The 18,525-nt window shown below is 47.0% G+C and overlaps 1 protein-coding gene across 1 annotated transcript in view; it reads left to right on the top strand.

The window, feature by feature from the left end:
* LOC142575462 (uncharacterized) overlaps nucleotides 1-18,525 on the top strand; it is a 53,109-nt gene that overhangs the window by 24,677 nt on the left and 9,907 nt on the right. The window contains exons 3-7 of the mRNA XM_075684844.1: nucleotides 3,627-3,738; nucleotides 11,821-11,914; nucleotides 14,188-14,242; nucleotides 16,215-16,355; nucleotides 18,111-18,271. Of these exons, the coding sequence (XP_075540959.1) occupies nucleotides 3,627-3,738; nucleotides 11,821-11,914; nucleotides 14,188-14,242; nucleotides 16,215-16,355; nucleotides 18,111-18,271 (563 nt within the window). The remainder of the gene's footprint in view (nucleotides 1-3,626; nucleotides 3,739-11,820; nucleotides 11,915-14,187; nucleotides 14,243-16,214; nucleotides 16,356-18,110; nucleotides 18,272-18,525) is intronic.

The following is an 18,525-nucleotide window of genomic DNA, read 5'->3' as shown; positions in this document are numbered from 1 at the left end:
CCACGGTCTGATTATGAGGCACGCCGTAGTGGGGAGACTCCGGAAATTTAGACCACGTATACCGGTGCAAACTAAATGAAACTACAGAGTTTTTTTTATTCTTTTTTACACAAAAGTGCAACTTAAAGGATTTCCGATGCCGAGTGATCGAGATGCATGGTGCAGAACAGTTCTGCAACAGTAGTGACTACTTTGTGGCTTGCTGCAGAGCGTAGTTTCGCCGCAGAACACTTCGAGGTAGTTCCTCAGGTATATATCTCACGCATGCGATGCGGTGCCACTGACGTATACCACGTGCTTGTACTCTCCAGTGGCTGCTTCTTGTAAGTATTGTTGACGAACTTGTGCTTGCGAGGCTGCATTATGCTGCAGATACTGTATACGAGTCTTGTAGGAAGCCCACTGTGTTTGCGGCTGCGCAGTATTGCGACCGCACATTCTCAGCACATTCATATCGTCGAACGACGGCTGTTGCTTTCGAAACTTCGATGCGCACTTTTGCGTCCTTTTCAGCCTGCGTGCTTTTTTTTTTTTGCATGAATAAGCATAGGACACACTATGGGCTTTCAGACAGGATGACACAGGCCAGGGCAAACACATCGTATAACTTGATCTCGCGAGTAAAATAATTCTTTAGAGCTGCACGGTGTCCCGCTTCTGAAGCCCGCGGGTTAGGTTACATTTGGTTCGAGCAATTAGCGTTGGCAAGCTTCGTGCACGCTTCGTACGGGTTTTTCTCTTCAATACCGTGGACGTGGACAACGCAGCGAAACCGATGAATGGTTTAACACATAAGTGATGGTAACCGACAAATGATTTTCGCGTATACTAACAAGCACGCCGGGATATCGTGTCGGTTCCACGTAATCGCAGAAGAGAGAGAAAGGAATAGGCGGGGGTGGGGTATTGAAGTCCTCTCTTCGTTGACTGTTCGTTGATTTGGGACAATCATATCGAAGTGGTTTTTAGCACACTGCATATCAGGGAAAGCTGTTGGCTGTACTACAGAAGCGAGACCGTGGCGACGTTGATAATGCGCTTCTAAGTGAACCATCGTGGCAGTGTGAGAACGGTCGATAACATTACTCTGCAAGTACGTACGTGCCCGAACTTTACCCGTCAAAAGTCCGGATTTGTTTTAAGTCTTTTATTTATACCAACTAACCCGTACCCAAACCTTGCTTCATTATTTTAAGTCGTCAGCTACGCAGAAGATGGCGCACAGAATAAATAGAAAAGAGGAACACGAGGTATTCACTGGCGACTGGACAGTTCATCGGAAAACGCGGGAAACATACTTGCACTTGGAGCGTTCACAATGTTAAAAAAAGAAACACACACACGCACTTCGTATTAACTAAAAAAAAAAAAAAGTTCATCGCCTAGCTCAGCTTCCCCGCACCTTTCTTCATATTTTGCCTTTGAAGTAAGGATGCTGCTTCTCGTATAGCTCTTTCAAGGCTTGGCTTGGACGCTTGGGATGTCGATCGCTTTTCGATGCCATGGAGCAGTGCTGTCGTCGTGGGGAAAGTTTTGGCGGAATTCTCTCGCTCAGCAGGGACTTGAGAATGGCAGAATTGCGACCTTGTCGATGCGACATGCTGCAAGTGAAGCGAAAAAAAAAAAAAGAACAATGACAGAATGAGGGCGCAACAGATGCGCTGACTTCATCAAATCATTCAGTAAATTGGTTGAAGTTAGCGCTTTGTTGTACCTTCTTTATTCTGTCCTTGCATTTTTGCGCTTCACTTGCAGTATCGGTAGGGACACTAACCCCTTCCGTGCTTTGGACGAGCTGTGTTCGTACACGCGTTTCTGGCGAAGATGGCCAAGGACGAGTTTAGTTCGTCAGCGGCACTGTAGTGTTTCCTAGCAATGCCGTGGACGAGGCTAGTTTTGTTTCAGTGTAATTAGTTGTGCAGTTGTGCTTTTGATAGATGGCTGCACGCAATCCACGAGACAGCGCAAGCAGAAACGAATTCATCCGTATTCAGGAGGTAAAACGTGTTGGCAATTAAGTGGGGTGCTTAAAATAACTTGGCCATTTTCGGTCAGAATTCGGAATAATAAACCTGGCACGGAATGGGATAAACAGAAACAGTAAACCAGCTTAGTCTTACCAAGTATTCTTTCTAAACTCTATTATCGTTTATTTCGAGGCAAGAGATTGTTTACTGGAAGAGAAAAATGATCAGCTAGACTTTCTTAACTGTATTTTTTAATTTTGCGCCGGTACGTTAGCGTGACGTCGCGGTTTAGTATTTCCTTCTGGTCTTGTATTTGGGCCGCTGTGGCTCAGTGAAAGTTTGAGACTCGCTAAGTTCAGTCTTTGGCCCCTTTGAGAATGAAATGCAGTGCATCATTCACGAAAAATGAAAAAGAGCAGAAGAAAATTAATAACGAAGGCAGAGCAGACGCCGCGCCAAAATCCATGACGTCACGTCACGCAAGTTGGTGTGGCAGCTGCAGTGTGGCGTCGCTTTTGTCGTCATTTCCGGATCACCAAGTCAGCACTCGCGGTAAAAGTGATCCTTTTTTATTTTTTTTTGTTTTTTTGTTTGAATTGCAGAGGGATAATTTAATAAGAAATAGATCTAAGAAAAGTTGGAAGGCGCGACAACCTCTATAGTTAACCTCAATCTAAGACAGTGTCTTCCTGAGCGAATTGGGTGGGGGTGAGGGGGTGGGGGTGAAGAAGAGAATGGGCCGGGGTCAATTCACACGGCATTCTATATATGGTGTCACTCCTCGCGTGATTAGACTATAGTAGCGTCGGACTGCTAAAACAGTTTTTTTTTTTTTACTGCAGTATATTACCTCTTAAGACCGCTTGTACTGTACAACACAATGTACATTGCCGTCACTTTTGTCATTCAGCATTCACTTGGAAGCGATTACCCAAAATTTTATTCTGGATAGGAAGTCTGGTGCACGTTGAACGGCACGGAAGTGGTTTACTGATAGTCTTGTCATTCGCTTTCGAAAAAGAAAAAAAGGGCGCTAAATTGATCTAGACCTCTGTGTTGTCGCAGACGGCTGAAAGCAACCTTAAGATGTGTTTCGAGTTTTCCGAGATATCGTGAAAATGCAGAATGCAGCAGCAACGTGGCAACGTTGTACAACTTGCAGGTTCTTCATATCTGCGTTTAGGCAACGAAGTTCAGTTTTCACCATAGAAAATGCGAAGAGATTGTCACTTCTTCCTCCTATGGAGATGCAGCTTTCGGCATCTCACCATGGTATCTAAATTAAAGAAGAAAATGTGTTTCACGTTTGTAACATACCAGTAGACAATAGAAACCAGCTCGAAACGCAATTGTCTCTTATAGCTGTATTCGGGTCTCAGCTATGGGAGGCTGTCGTCATGATCGGCCCACATTTGTAGACCGCTACCATCGGGATCTGCCCACGAAAGAGGCTAGAAACACATCCGATGCGGAAAAGTGGCGGGATAACTCGCTAAGAAGAAAAAAAAAAACAATGTTTTTTCCAAATGAATTCTTGTCTTTAGTGTTGCTTTGTGAAATGCCTGTTCCGTATTGCGTCTGATGGCGCGCTGCTCCTTGAAGAAACAGCAGCACGGCGGCGTTGGTGACCAACGCCGCGCTCCTTTTTCGTTCGCGCAGGGCTGGTGAAGATCGCCGAGTCCCTAGGCCAGACGCTACTTCCGCCGCGCAAGAAGATCGTCGTTCTACTCATCGGCAACCACTCGGCTGGCAAGAGCACCTTCATCAACTGGTATGCGTTTTCACACAAGTTTGGCAAATTTTGCGTTGGCCAAGATTTTTTTTTCTTGCTGCCATAATCGCGCTTTTGATTAAGTGCATCGGTGGGGCCAAATGGAACGCGGCGGCCAAATAAGCAAATAAACACCGAACGTATACAGCTTGCATTCTTTTTTTCTTTTATTGCGGCGCCAAGTTTTTTAAAGATTGCCTGTAACAAGTAGCATAATTCTAACACTTGATCTAAATTACTCGATAAGGCAGCCATTACTTCCGACAAAAATCAGAATGCTTAATTAAATTATTAACGTAATTACGGTAATGAAGTATTAAATTAATTACTTGGCGGCACATATTTAAATTTACGAATATGTAGCTAGTAAGTATGCATAGCATATCGCTTAGAACGAATTCTCGGGACTATGCATACGGCAGTTTCGAGGTAGTATTAATTTTCAGGCTGTCCGACGAAATGCATCGGAATTCCAGTTTCGTTTGTGCTTCATCGCATACAACAGCGTTTCCTTACAAAAGTGGAGCAACAGTGCATTTTTACCGCAACTTTGACGGCACATATATATCTCGAAACCTATCCTATATATCCTCTGAATTCGTTGTAAGTCTACATGCCTTGCCGCCTCACTCGCTACAATTCGTATATTAAAGTATGCACCGTTAAGTATATAGTTAACATGTAATTAGCGTAATTATTTGTTATTTAATTTGATTTGTCATAGATGTAATGGCCTCCCATTCGCGTAATTTGGATGAAGGGTTAATACTGTACTATTTCCCGCAGGCAGTTTATAAAAATGTGGTGCAGCAAAAAAAAAAAGAAAAGAAAGTCGCCGTATCGCCCGATAGGCGAAGCATCCACTGCGACAGCAAATTAGTAGACAGCCGTACGAAGTAAAGATAGTAGTTATATCGACCGTATAAACTTGTAAACACTTGCTTACTAACTAAATTGATAAGCATGCATGGTGTCAGCGCGCGCACAGGCAGACATGCAGTTCACACATCGCATTCGATGACCGCGGACACTCGCTGTCAAAACAATGGCGCGAGAGGAACCTCGGCAGCAGCAGCAGCGAGCGAAGTAACCTTCCTGCTCTCTGTCGCTTCAACGTAAACTGAGACGCGACAAGACAGCACTCGAAAAAGTAACACGGCGAAGATAATTGTTCGAAGCGTCGAACAGAGAAGAGCAGAAGCGTCAGTTTTGTCGTCTGCGTTTTTTCGTCGCAGTAAATGAGTCTCGGGAATCGCTGAAGTCTGCCTGTTTTTTTAGCATTCCGCTTTCGTAGGAATGCAGCAGCCGTGACCGGAAGTCGAACCCTAGGCCTCACGTTCAGAGCCTCTCCTCCTGGACTGTTTACAACAACTCCGGCGCCATCAAATTTAGCTAACGAGGAGCGATTGAAGCTGCTGACGTATTATAACTACCGTGCGTTGGCGTTCGGGGTTTCCTCTTCGGAGCGCATACACGTACTTATGCGAGCTCGGAGAAAACGATGAGTTAGGGTGCTTTCGGCCTCACGTACTGACGACAACCGCGTCGGGAGCTCGCGCTTACGACCTCAGCGTCGTTGGCCTTGCGGGAGGTCTGTGTACGCAACCAGGAAAAAAAAAAAAGGAAAAAAGAGTAAATTAACAGAAGCCGCGCTGAAGCGTTGCGTCGCGGAACGCGTGTGTGTGTGTGCGAGTGTACGGAAGAGGCTCAGCACACTTGACTGTGACAGCTGCGAAGGTTGATGGATCGAGCGAATGCGAAAGCCGAGAGAGAGAGAGGAGGTGGTCGCTGGGGGTGAAGCGGGCATCTCGTGTGTCTGTGTGCGTGCGTGCGCAGTTCGCCTCCCTGGAAGCGTTTACCGTATACAGGAACGGCGACCGTTGCCCGTTGTGTTGTCGTGCGTGTGATGTTGCGTTTGGACGTGGCAAAAAAAGGTTAGTCGCCCGCACGCTTGCTTGCCTTCGCCGCGTGATGATGTGCCAGAGAGGACGATGGCTTTCAGCGGACACGAACCGCGTCGTGCACTTTGTTGCCAGTAGAATAGCAGCGGGGCTTGCCGACGGTTTCTGCGAACTTATAATCGCGCGGTTTGGTTTTGCTTTATTAATTAAACTTCATCGATTTGGTTTTGATTTCGCTATTGGCGTGGGTGATGCGTGCTTTCTTTTTTAACTGACAATAATAGTTATCTTTTGCGTCGGCCGTTATCACTGACCATCGATATAGATATGTGGTATTGACTGACACCGCTAGTTTCGACCATGTCTATTGGCCACGAGATAAACGATGTGCTATTGAACATTAGTGTTCAGTTAGGGCAGACTGGTATTGACGTTGGGCATGAGCTACGATCTTCGGTATTGACTGTACCCGTATCGACCCGAAGCATTGGAGCTTGGATTGGCATTGACAATTGGTACTGTCAGGGCCTTCATTGTTGATTGTGCGTTATTGTTCATTGGTGTCAGCTGCTGACCGTCGGTATCGATATTCGAGCGGGCTTTCCTTCTCATTCCGTGCCCTGCTTGGCAGGCAAATGAAAGCTTGTGTGCATTTGATGCTGTACAAGAACGCGTAGACACAGATGTACGCGCTAGTGGGGCTCTTGCTAATGGAATTAGGTTTTACGTAGATTTTTCTTAACATTGCTTCTAACATTGCATCTTGACACTGCATTGGTGAGTCATCCTGGCATTAACGTACTTATATTAATCCTGTGGCTTAATATAATGGACAGAAAACCGGTGCAGGGTTCCGACGTTCGGGCGTCCCAAGACTTGGAGCTGGGCTTCTGCCTATGCCAGAATCGAGCATCCGACAAATCTATGCCTGTCTTTTAGGATTTACGTGCTGGTTGCTCACCTATTTCGGTTGTCGCGTTATGTACATAATGTATCGTTTGCTGAGACCTGGTCGCCGCGCGTTCATACTTGAAAGTTGCATGCGTGTTCATTTAAGGCATACTTGTCCAGTACGGTGTTCAAATTTTATGAGTACCACCTACAGCCACACGTTGGCACAGATATGCATTGTTAATTGGCAATGTGCAGGAGGGTAGTGAGACAACGACAGACGAGACTAAGTGCACTGGATGTTTCATAAACATTGACCGTGCTTTGCTTCGCATTTCGCGCGCATTCAAGGAATATGCTTTGTGGCACCCTAACGCGGTGTGATTTATCCATAAGCGTGATTTTCGTCTTTTTTTTGTTTTTATATCTACTTTTATGGTGGTAGTTGTGCGAACACGGTAAAGGAATGGTTTTGCCGTTCGATCGGAGCAGTTCGGAAAGTGGGCGACCGATCCTAAAACTCGACGCAGGACACGATACCGCGTCGCGCAGCCTTGGATTTCCTAGAGGCACGCGAAGCACGTGGACTACAGCTTCTCGATTTTTCATTGCTCGCAAAGCGGGCTCTCGTTGTGACGTGGCTGATCGTGACCCTCCGCGTTTGCATCGACGGCCGACCTCCAAGGCATGCTGTAAAATAGCCGCTCATCGCAGAACGCAGCAGCTGTATGCGCAGGCAACGCTCCGATTGGTCGCGCCGTTCCAGGCAGCCTCCATCGCCTCGTCCGACCGGCCAGTGAACCGGAGTTCTCAAATGACACCAGTTGCGAAGCTGCGCAACGAAATGCGGTCATCGACAAGTGACCAGCTTTTTTAAGAGGCGCTCGCCGACTTAGGCGCCTCCTTTGCGAGATTCGTTATTCGTTATATGCACCTGCGTTGCCTGTTGTGCCTTGCCCTAAAGAACGACATCTTTCAGTTCAGCTGTTTGTCCACAGGTGGCGCGAAAGCTAGTGAGCTGCGAAGTTCGGGGTCTATTTCTACGTCGTCTTTCGAAACGCTAGGTCCACCTCCAGTTTCCGCGACTGGCGTCATTGAAAAAGGCGCTCGCTGTGAATCGGCGACCTCCGTTGCGAACGGCGTCCGTCGCCAGGATCTGCGTGACCTACATTCGCGATCACCGCCTGCCCCGCTGCCTTCCTGCCTGCCTGCCTGCCTGTACCGCGGAGAGGTTTTCTTTTTGTTGCGGGTCCGCAAGGCGAGTTTGTGTGTGTGTGTGCGTATGTCTATGTGCCCGGCAAGAGGGCAGGTGGAGGAGATGGCGCGCGCCGCGCGGCTTCTTACGTTTCTTATCACGCAGCTTGACATTTCCCTGTGTGAGCGAGAGCGAAATCGCAGCAGAGGCAGGGTTGCTAGCAGTCACCGCTGTGCGGCAACAACAACAACAACAACGCCTACCGAAGGAAAAACAGTACCACCCCGTGCTACGGTTCTCACATATATGCACGCGCGCGCACACGAGCCGTCGTGGTCGTCTGCTCGGCTAAACGGGTGTCTTCGCAGCTGTGCTAGGGAGAGTTTCGCTCTTCGTTCGACCTCGATCGTTCGGTGTGCCTCTTGGCCGAACTTTACTCAAGTGGGCATCCCCGTCTTCAGTATAACTGCCAGCAGTCCCGAATTTTGTGTAAAAGCTTGCGAATTTTGTGGCCAGTCCTAGGATTTTTACGAGTGCTACGTCACGTTCTACGAAAAATGTTGCTCGCGAAAAGAAGTTTTGCTCGTCAGTCTCCAAACCTGTTGGAAGCCTAGCTTCTGATGGCGAATGTAGTTGCTTCGAGCAAGTTTGTGCTGACCAGTTCCCGAAGCAGGCGAAATCGGTAAATGCAAAATAGCCGAACCGGGTCACTGTAATATAAACGCGTTGGCTTGCTTTTCGGTCTGTGCTGTTCCAAGTTTGTTGCTGCGAGTGGGCTGCGTCTAAAGTTAGGTAATCGTTAATAACGTGCCTATGTATCCTACAAAGGAAGTGTGCTCAGGACAGGCATTCAAAACAAGTGTGCTACCTCCCTTCCCCCCTCACTTTCTCCTCAGTGTTGCATTTACGGGATTTTCACAAAATTAAAAGTTTGCAGGTGGGCAAATACGCTTGAGAAACTCGACGCGATTTTCTTTCTTATTCTCTTCTTTTTTTTTTCTTCGCCTCGGTTCTGTTCATCGACCGGACATGTACAGTGCGCGTCACACTTCGCTGCAACGGCTAGTAAAGGTTTTCAACTCTAATTGCAGCTCAGACCAGTCTAGAGGGCCTTTAAAAGAGTCTCTTCAGTACGCAGCTGGGGCTTACGTAACGACATCCGCTGCTTCTTTATCCGTTAGAACAAGGCAGACGCATAATACGGAGGTCGCGTTCTCGATCGGCCAGTCACCGGACATACCTTCCACTTTGGCCAGCGTGGCGCCTCGTGGCGCCTCGTGGGGCTTTAGTGGCGACTTATAACCGTTTAAAGCACTGCGAAAACGGTATTGTCGCCAAATATGATCCATGGGGAGTGGCACTTCCTGTTAGTGCCCGAGGGCACTGTCGACTTCCGAACGCTGTCAACAGCTGCGAACGCGCGTTTTCCCCTTTTGCGGCTGGCCAACGTTCCGCGCACCAGTGGGCGTTAAACTTTGTCGGTTCCTTACGGCATGTACTTGTGACATTTAGAATGGATGAAAGCAAAAGAGCTCTCGCGTGAAGTCTGCGGACGACTTGAGTCAGTTTCCGCTTCACGAAACCTTTAAGGACGCTTTTTTTTTGCGTTACCATTGAGAGTGTCAAAGTGGGAAAAGGTGTGTGTGGGAAAGTCACTTGGTAGAGCTGCGCGCGCACGCACGCACGCACGCACGCACGCACGCACGCACGCACGCACGCACGCACGCACGCACGCACGCAACACACACACACACACACACACACACACACACACACACACACACACACACACACACACACACACACACACACACACACACACACACACACACACACACACACACACACACACACACACACACAAACAAACAAACAAACAAACACACACACACACACGCACACGCACACACACGCACACGCACAACTGGTTCTGAAAACAGCTGAGACACAGACGGCGCGTGAATCTAGAGAGAGCGCGCTGCTGTCCTAGGTGCGTCTGGGAAACGGGCGCATTTTATTTCTTTTTGCGGATCCCCGAGCGATTGACACTGAAGGCAGCACGCGGCGCGAGCGCTCGCTGAATCTTCGCGTGCGCTGCCAGTGGCGGCTCTTTTTTTTTTCCCTACCTGTCGAAACGGTCTCGTGTGCCGGCAAGCAAAAGCAGGAAGAAGAGAATCGGTGCTGCTCTTCCCTCGTGAGCTTGTCCATCTTCTCTCTCTCCTACTTTGCGGTCTCGTCGGCGTCTATGTTGTTGCGCTGTCCATCTTGCGAAGACAGCGGAGCGAAGAAGAGGCCAGCCGGACAGTTTTTCTTGCGCCGGTGTCCAGACGACTGCGGCCCCACGGACGATGTGCACTTGCGTCTGTTTGTTTGTTTCCGTCTGCTCGGGCACCCAGTCGCCTTGTGGTCGCCGCTCGTCTTCGCTGCAGTCCGCTTCCTCGCTTCGCAAGGAAGAGACCCAGTGGCGGCGGCCGCCTTTTCGCAAAAAGTGTGCTGCGCGCGCAGCGTATTGCCGACACGCGCCAGCTAACGGTGTAATTTCGTTTTTTCGTGCGGTTTCGTCGGACCGACAACGCGGCGTGTGAAATGTGAGCGCTGTCCTTCCTGTGTATGCGTACTGCCGTCTCTCCGCTCTTCCCCGTTCCGTTCCGCTCCGCCCCCCCACCCTCTCTCTCTCTCTCTCCGGCTGTTGCAAGCTAGCGTCTAGCGCTGGGTCTCCGGCGGGTGGTGTTACTACTGCAGCCGTCTTCGATCCGGTGAGAGTGACATTGTTCCATTCCACGAGAAGCATTATTCTCTTTCTATCACGGTTTGTGATTGCCGCGTTTTTTTTTCCTTCTCATATGCTAGTTCATCCACGGGCTAGAGTTACGTTGCAGTATTCGCGTAGCTCGAGGAGCTAGCGTATCAACTCGCATTTTGCGGAAGTTTAGGTTTGATTTTAGTTAGCTTAATATCTGCGTTCTGGCGTCCGGCAAGCGGTTATTTCCTCATGACGAACCCAAGGGCCGGAATATTATTATTGTGATGCATGCTGCAGGGAACAGTCGAGACGCCTTGGACAGCCGACGGATGTGACGATTTCAAGCCCTGATGAGCGCGTTAGCAGACGATGCATTCAGCAGACGTGCCGCGACGTCGCTTTGCTGAGCTGTCATCGAACTCTAGTAAAGTTGTTGCTAGATTTTTACTTTTGATGAGGCGCGTCAACGTTACTCGTCGGGTGCTAGACGAAGCATTGTGCGACGCACTCGATCCCGCGAGCCTGACGGGCGCTGACGTTTGTTGGTGGGAGGAGAGGAACTTCCGTGCGCAGCGCACTGAGGCCGCGCTGGCGGCGCGGATCCGTTACAACGTCCGCGCATGAAAGCCGCCTGCCCGACGAGCCTGCTCGCTCGCGCAAGTAGAGCGCTAAGACAGCGGCAGCAGCGCGAGCTCTCCCCGTGCATTGCATGCATGCGCCTAACCTAGAAACGGGAATGCCCTCTCTTTCTTTCCCCCCACCTTCTACCTTTCTTCATTTTTCTTGCCCAGCTGCGGGCAGGAGCTGCAGGAGCACAGCCCTTGTTTGCGCTGCTGCGCTCGGTTGTCGGCCGTCCGTTGTCGTCTGCTAGGCGCTCCTGCGCGCGCGTCCAGCGTCGTCCGCGTTCACGGCGTTTTGTGGCAGCAGACGTGAATCTCGTGATATTCCTGTCCTCGCGCTGGTAGCGAAGCAGCAGCCCAGGCAACTACGCGTCGTGCAGCCTGCCGTCGTTGCAACCTGTAATCGCATTGTGCCGTTCGAAGGACCTTGCGGGCGAACGGACGAGCGTGTTACGAAGCGAAGCCGCGCCGTAGCCCTGACTTTTCCCCCGCTCTCTTCTCTTCGCCTTTTCTTTTTTTTCTTTTTTTTTTTTTTGTCTTTCGTCAACCGACGACGACGAGTGCCGGGATTTTGTGCGCGAGCGGTAGTCGGCTGTTGCGCGGCGCCCCCCAGCTACCGCTGCTGTGATTGTGCGCGTTCGTTCCGTCGTAGTCGTCGCCGCGGTACCCCTTTGACGCTCGCGCTCTACTTTTCGGCGCGGCATTGCGCTCACCTAACGCGCTCTTGTGCAGGTACATCGAGGAACATGTGCAGAAGACCGGGGTCGCCATCGAAACCCAAGGCTTCGCGCTCGTCACGAGCGGGAAGAAGCGGGAGTCGCTCACGGTAAGTGCATGCGCATCGATTCATTTCTTCATTTCTTTCTTTATTTTTTGTTTCAGTGACGCGTGATGGAACTTTTTCGCCTAGAGGTGCTGTGTTCTTGTAGTGAAGCTTTGGGTGTAAGGTTGTGTCGGAAAGGTGGGGTTAAGTAGACGTGTGTTTGAGATTCGCTCTCAGAGAACTCGCAAGGAAGGCGTCAAGTCTGCCTGCTAGGCTGCGCAATTGGTCATTGGTGCATAACTCGGTTAACAGCGTGGCGCTCGCCGACACGTTATTGCGCACAAGCGCGCGCACATGCTTGGATCACGTGATCGCAAACTAATTGCGCGCGCTTTTTGTGCAACCATCTGTGCAACCGACATTTGGCTGCTCGTACGAGCTGTAAGGTAACCTTCGAAAGAGCCAACAGTGAGCGAAACCTGAGCCCCTCACCTCCCCCTTACTTCCTGCCTTTCTAGTGAATGTACTCTCTTTGTCAGCTGTGAGCGATTGCAGCTATATTGGTTTGATAGCTGCATGCCAGAATGCTGCACAGATTGCTGGCATGGCATTGTCAGCTAGACCTTATCTTGTTGTGTAATAAGTGATCGAATGGCTATTTATCATTGGCTGGATGGAATTTCAAGATAAGGCTGACTAATGAAATGATATTTAGCAGCAAAATAATAAAGGGCACTGCACAGCAGAGGTTATATCCAAAGATCTCCGGTCCCTTCGTCACATGAGCCCACACTGTAAACTGCGAGTCTGGTTATCTCATCAGTTCATGTGATTTCGTGTAATGAAGTATTGCAGCACAACTTGTGTGCATTTCTATCTACAGAGAAAACCTTTATGCATAGCTGCCTGTAATTTAATAATGTTCGTTACATTATGAACAATCCACTTCACCACCTGTTGGTCACTAATAAACAACGAAGCATGATAGGAGTGTTGCATTGAGGCACACATTGCTTTTATCCAGGCGCCGCGTGACTAAGTAACGCTGATAAGACTATGTACACCCGATCGCAAAAAGTCAAGGCCAGCCACCGATAGGCAGTGACAACTGACTGGCCTTTAGGTCTTTACAATGGGCTGTAGTTGTGTTACATATTGATAATAGCAGTAATTCCCATTAATTTCACTCTTGATACCTTGTCATTTTTCTGTTCATGCAGTCTTTGTGAAGTTGGGGAACCTCTGAAGTACTTGGCTTTAATGTTGTTAGCATGGTGTTATCCAGGTATCTATATTGACATCTAGTTACAAGAAAGTGCAAAAAAAAAATAGTTGCAATTATGTTCAGGCCACATAAATAATTATATTGATAAAAGTTGAAGACACCGATGAATATAATTATTTCATGAAAATGATTAAATTGATAAATGTTCAAGGTATATACATAAAAATATACTAATGTTAGCTTTTGTTTTCTTTCTTGGCAACATATTTGCAACATATTTAACGGCCCATGTCCTGTCCTATCTTGACATTGTCAACATGCAGCCATTGAGAGACGGATATCACTGCATTTATTTGTCAAAGCTTGGCTTGCTCTGCATCACATAGCAAATTGAGCAACATTCTTGTATGACAAGCAGCTATTAAGGTTTCATCACATGGTTTTAATGTCCACCGTGCAGCATCTATAAATGCTATTGTTGCCTTCGGGACGGGCCTGGTGGACTGCTTGCAGAAGTGTACAAGACTGGACAATACCAAATAACAGGCAGATGCTGTCTGGGAAATTGTTTCTAAAATGGTGTCGCTCCCTCAGCTACTTACAAGTATCGGAAACATGTTTTGACAAAGGAAGGCAAATATGCAGTTGTGCTTCCATATGTCGTATCATGGTGAAGTGCTATGCCCTTATTTTCTCATAACTGGCCGTGGTACCTTAGTGGCAATTGCATCGCACTGCTGAACTTGAAGTCATGGGTTCAATCCCGGCTTTAGCAGCGGCACTTATAGGGGAGTGGAATGCAGAATTGCACTTGTACATATGTATAGGTGCACATCAAAGAACTCCAGGTGCTAAAAATTAATGTGAAGTTCCCCAGTACAGTGTACGTCATTATCATATTGTGGTTCTGGCACATAAAACCCAGTAATTTAGTTTTTCTTTAATTTTCCCATACACCATTGTACAGGAACAGAAGGTAACACAGCTATTTGCTGTGTTTAGCTCTGTATACGATGACATGTTGAGATGTGTGGTGTGCTGATTGTTTAGCTTCATGATTGTATAAATGATTGGTGCCATTAATACTTTCTTGTGTCGTTATCGATTTCAGGGGAATGCCACCTTACACCTTTACCCACACTTCAAGCCACTACAGAAGATTAAAGGTGAGGTTATGTTTTTTTGGGAATCGGGGGCTTTTCTACTTCATTTTGTTGCTGTATGTTTGTTCCTGCGAAGCATAGTTAAACATCATAAAACTGTTAAGCCTGCTAATCATCATTGCCTGGCTTTCTTCCTTTATATTGTGTATAGTTCAGAAAAGGTTGTCATGATAAAAAAGAAAGCAACTCTTGAATGAAAAAAAAAGGCATAAATTGCTGGTTGGGAAGTCGTATGAAGTGCTAGTCCGGATACTTGTCAAAGCATTGCTTTGGTTACTCGGTGCTTATTCTGTAACTATGGTGTTATGCTCTCGTAGTGCCAACTTCAAGCTTTCTTACTTTTGTTTTATATTTCACACATTGTGTCACAAACTGTCATGAAGATCGCAGGAGAGTCCTACAATAAAGAATAATCGGCTCTGCTTGCAGTGTTGTAACATAATGTAGATGTAGGTGTTAATGTAAACATATACTGGAAGTTTATAAGTATATCAGTGCCAATGTATTCATGCTAGCCAATAAGTGAAACATAGTTTTTCGTTGCTGTAAGATTAGAAAACATTGTCAGAATGCGTCCTCAGAAGGTGTCAATCAGCGGCACTTATGTTCCCTCGTGCATTGCCTTTTTGGATACATCTGTGCTGGCATGTTTGTGTTGCACTCAAACTCTGTTGTGTGCGGACCCTTGATCCTGTGTGTGTGCTTGAAGCTGTTCCTATCCATTCCTGGATGCAAGTACGTTCGCATGGGGATTAGCCCATCTTTGGGCTGCTGGCTTGTTGTCTCAATGGGGCAAGCTGCCCAATGAAGGGCTGGTTTCCTGCTGAACTCCCATCGAGAGCACCCCCTCTCCAAGACCCGCCCACGTTTGGTTTTTCTTTGTTTTGTTTTGTTTCGAGTAGCTGCTTGCATGGACTATGTATTGCATTTGCAACGTTGACTTTTTTTTTTTTTCCCCGACATTGCATGCATTGTTGCAATTGTCTGTCATGTGCATGTGGACATTCTAGGTTCAGCAATAAGAAACAATCCTACTCTCGGCATCGTTTTAACAATCCTGCATTTCCTTGATGAGAAACCAAAATTTTTATGCTGCCTAGTTGTGCAGTCCAGTTGTCTGGGCATTGTGAACAAAAATTCAGTTAGTTGCCCGACTGAACAAAACAGTACCATGAGACGTTATTGTGCTTCCCCTCATTGTTTATTTTCCTGCTCTTCTGACTGTTGACGTGCTTGGGCGCAGCAGCTCACTACACAGGCTTCACATTTCATATGAGCGCTTAACACAAAGTGCTCGGCTAGCCTAAGTGGGAAATGACAAATGTTTCAAAGACACAGTGCTATGCTTTTTTTCTTTGCAGGTCATGAAAAGAAGAATTGTTTTGTTTGTCAAGTCTCATCACTGAACTTCTTGTACACTTGCTGCACTCATACATTTGCATTTTAGTAAAGTAGAACATTATATTCTCGGGTTTCACATGCCAGAGCCATGATCTGATTATGAGTCACACCATAGCAGGATGCTCCGGAATAATTTGGCCACTTGGCGTTCTTTAACGTGCGCCCAATGTGCTGTGCATGAATGGACTTGCATTCCGTCCCCATCAGAATGTGGCCACTGCGGCCGATATCGAACCAACAACCTCGAGCTAGCAGTGTAATGCGATCGCCACTGAACTGCCGTGGCAGGTTTGCATTTACTAGTGGACAGAGATAAAAGGGACATGCAGCTTATAGTTGAGTGAGTTTGTGAAGTGCTTGGCTAAACTGTTAAATCTGCATTTTTTTCCCCGTTGTTTTGTACAAAACATGCTAAAGCTCCTATAAGCACTAGCGTTAACAATCTTGCATTATACTGTACCTAATTGAGCACCTAAAGGTCTAGTGGCTTGGCTGGATTTCTGAACGATCACTTCAAGTTTCTTTCCGTTTTCTTCGTCTTCCATTTCTCCAACTTTGTGATACCTCATTTTAGGTGTGGTGGATTACCTGACCACGGAGATTTCCACCTCGAGGCAGAAGAGGTTTAGCCTGGTAACATTTATTGACACACCGGGATTGGTCGATGGTGACATGAAGTACCCGTACGACGTCAACCACACGATCCTCTGGCTAGGTGAGTGTGCGAGCATTCTTTCTATTGTAACTTTTGATGACAGTACTTTAAGTTCAGTGTGGGGAAAAAAAAATTCTTACTTTCTGGAGTGACTCTCAAGAGTATAACTTACTCATTTAGGCCCTCAGAGGTTTTGCAAGAATGCAAGAAATTAATAGATTGAAGAAAAATGAAAGTGTGAAGTTTCACAACTTCTTAACTCTGTACTGGGAACAGGCATTTCAGTTTTGTAGGGAACATCAATTGAACCGCTTAGATGAGGCAAAAATAATAATAGTGTGCAGTTTACATAAAATCAGCACTTGATTTATGTGAGTTTTACAAATGTTGTATTCGCAACAATTGGCACCACTTCAGGGCGATATATAAATACCGTATTTGCCTGCTTTAGATGGATGCCTGATATGTGCAGCCTAGTAAGTCGTAATGTCTCTTTTGTTGTGGAATGAGAGAGCTGTTGACCTGATGCTTCTATTTTTATGGAAGATTTACAATTGTTTGCAATTAAATGGGCCCTGAAACACTTTTCTAACTAATCGTAGAATGACATCACTGTTGAACTACGTCGCCTCGCAAATCCCTTGCTGCAAAAGATTTTCGGATCCTTCACATGCAAGTGAAGTGATGTAGTTATCAAACCAATCAGAGGCTTTCTTTCTCCTTTCATTTGCACTAGTGGGCTGGAAGCTACACAGGGGAGACAGCAAGGGAGCTATGTCCCACTGGCCCCGCCCAAAGGTCGAATGCGAGACAGCTCGTGGCAACCTCGTTACAACCTCATTGCAGCCGCAGTATCTACGCTATGCTTTTCACCTTGAAGGCCATGTGCAGTTGTCGAGTTTAGACCGGCAGTGCAAAGATTAAATGGTCTTTCTCTCTTTTTGAGATTGTGGGCGTATATATTTTTCATTTCAGGTGAGTGCTTCACACAAAAGCAGTGCTCAGGTAGCCAGGGTGGGAAATGAGAAATGTTTCAAAGATACAGTGCCAAGCATTTTTCATGGCAGGTTATGGAAAGAATTGCTTCGTTTGTCAAGTCTCATCCCTGAACTACCTGTGGGCTTGCCCTCGTACATTTGCATTTAGTAAAATAAAGAGCAATAAATGGACAATAATTGTATTACTGAGAATGTTCTCTCGATTACGAAATCAGCCAATAGCTGTTGTAGGTCCAGCGCCTTGCAATGACACTGGCGTTGACAACATTGCGGGAAGCTAGGGCAAGCAAGCGATATCTCGCTGCTTTTGACACGAGATTGTAAATTCCCTGCTGCATGAAATGCAATAATAATGGGCTCACATGTTCACAGGAGCCTCGTTAGTAGATCGGCAACGTTTTCTTACTATGTTCAAAAAGTGTCAGGACCCTTAAAAAAAAAAAGGCTTAAATGAAAAATCTCCTTGCAGTCAGTAGGATTTAACTTCCTCTTTCACATGCAACCAATTTTAATCAAAGCAGTTTAGCTGTTGCATAAAGAGGATATTTCTGCACTCCACGTGTTCCGAGATGGATGACGGAAAAGGTTTACTTTAAAAAAATGTACCCCATAAATTGAAGCACTTTTCTGCTCCAGTGATTGGATAAATGAATTTTTATAGATGGCGCTCTGAACTTTTACACATCGCAATGAAAGCTGGTTTGGTGCCAAAAGTTGTAAGAACTCCTGCAGGCCCCCTAAGCAGGCCCACTACTGCAGGCCCACTACTCTGGGAGTTTCTTGTTCTCTGAAACTCGATATCTGTTTCTTTCTGCAGGTCAGATGGCCGATCTCATCTTTGTGTTCTTTGACCCCATTGGTCAAGCCCTGTGCAAGCGCACCCTCAACATTGTCGAAGAGCTTAACGACAGATTCGTTGACAAGATGCGGTTCTACTTGAGCAAAGCAGACGAGGCGGGCCACGAAGCCGACAGGCAGGCGAGTACATTACCTTTCTGTCGGGGCCCTCTTCCTGACCCAGTTGTTGGCAAGACACTAAATTACAGTTGCACATATAATGTACATATAATGTGCATATAATGGCAGCTGTAGTGAGCACTCATACAGGAAAAAGTTTGTGACAGGTGGAGGAAATGTGGCCCAAAATCAATTGCGTAGCTTGTTACCACTATTGCTGAGTCGGCACTTGACATTGCGCTGTTACTGCACACTTCCTGAATTATATGGGGTGT

Source organism: Dermacentor variabilis, chromosome 3 (genome assembly GCF_050947875.1).
Source record: "Dermacentor variabilis isolate Ectoservices chromosome 3, ASM5094787v1, whole genome shotgun sequence".
Classification (NCBI taxonomy): Eukaryota; Metazoa; Arthropoda; class Arachnida; order Ixodida; family Ixodidae; genus Dermacentor; species Dermacentor variabilis.
The sequence above is the reverse complement of the archived record's forward strand: the minus strand, read 5'-3'. Positions and strand labels throughout refer to the sequence as shown.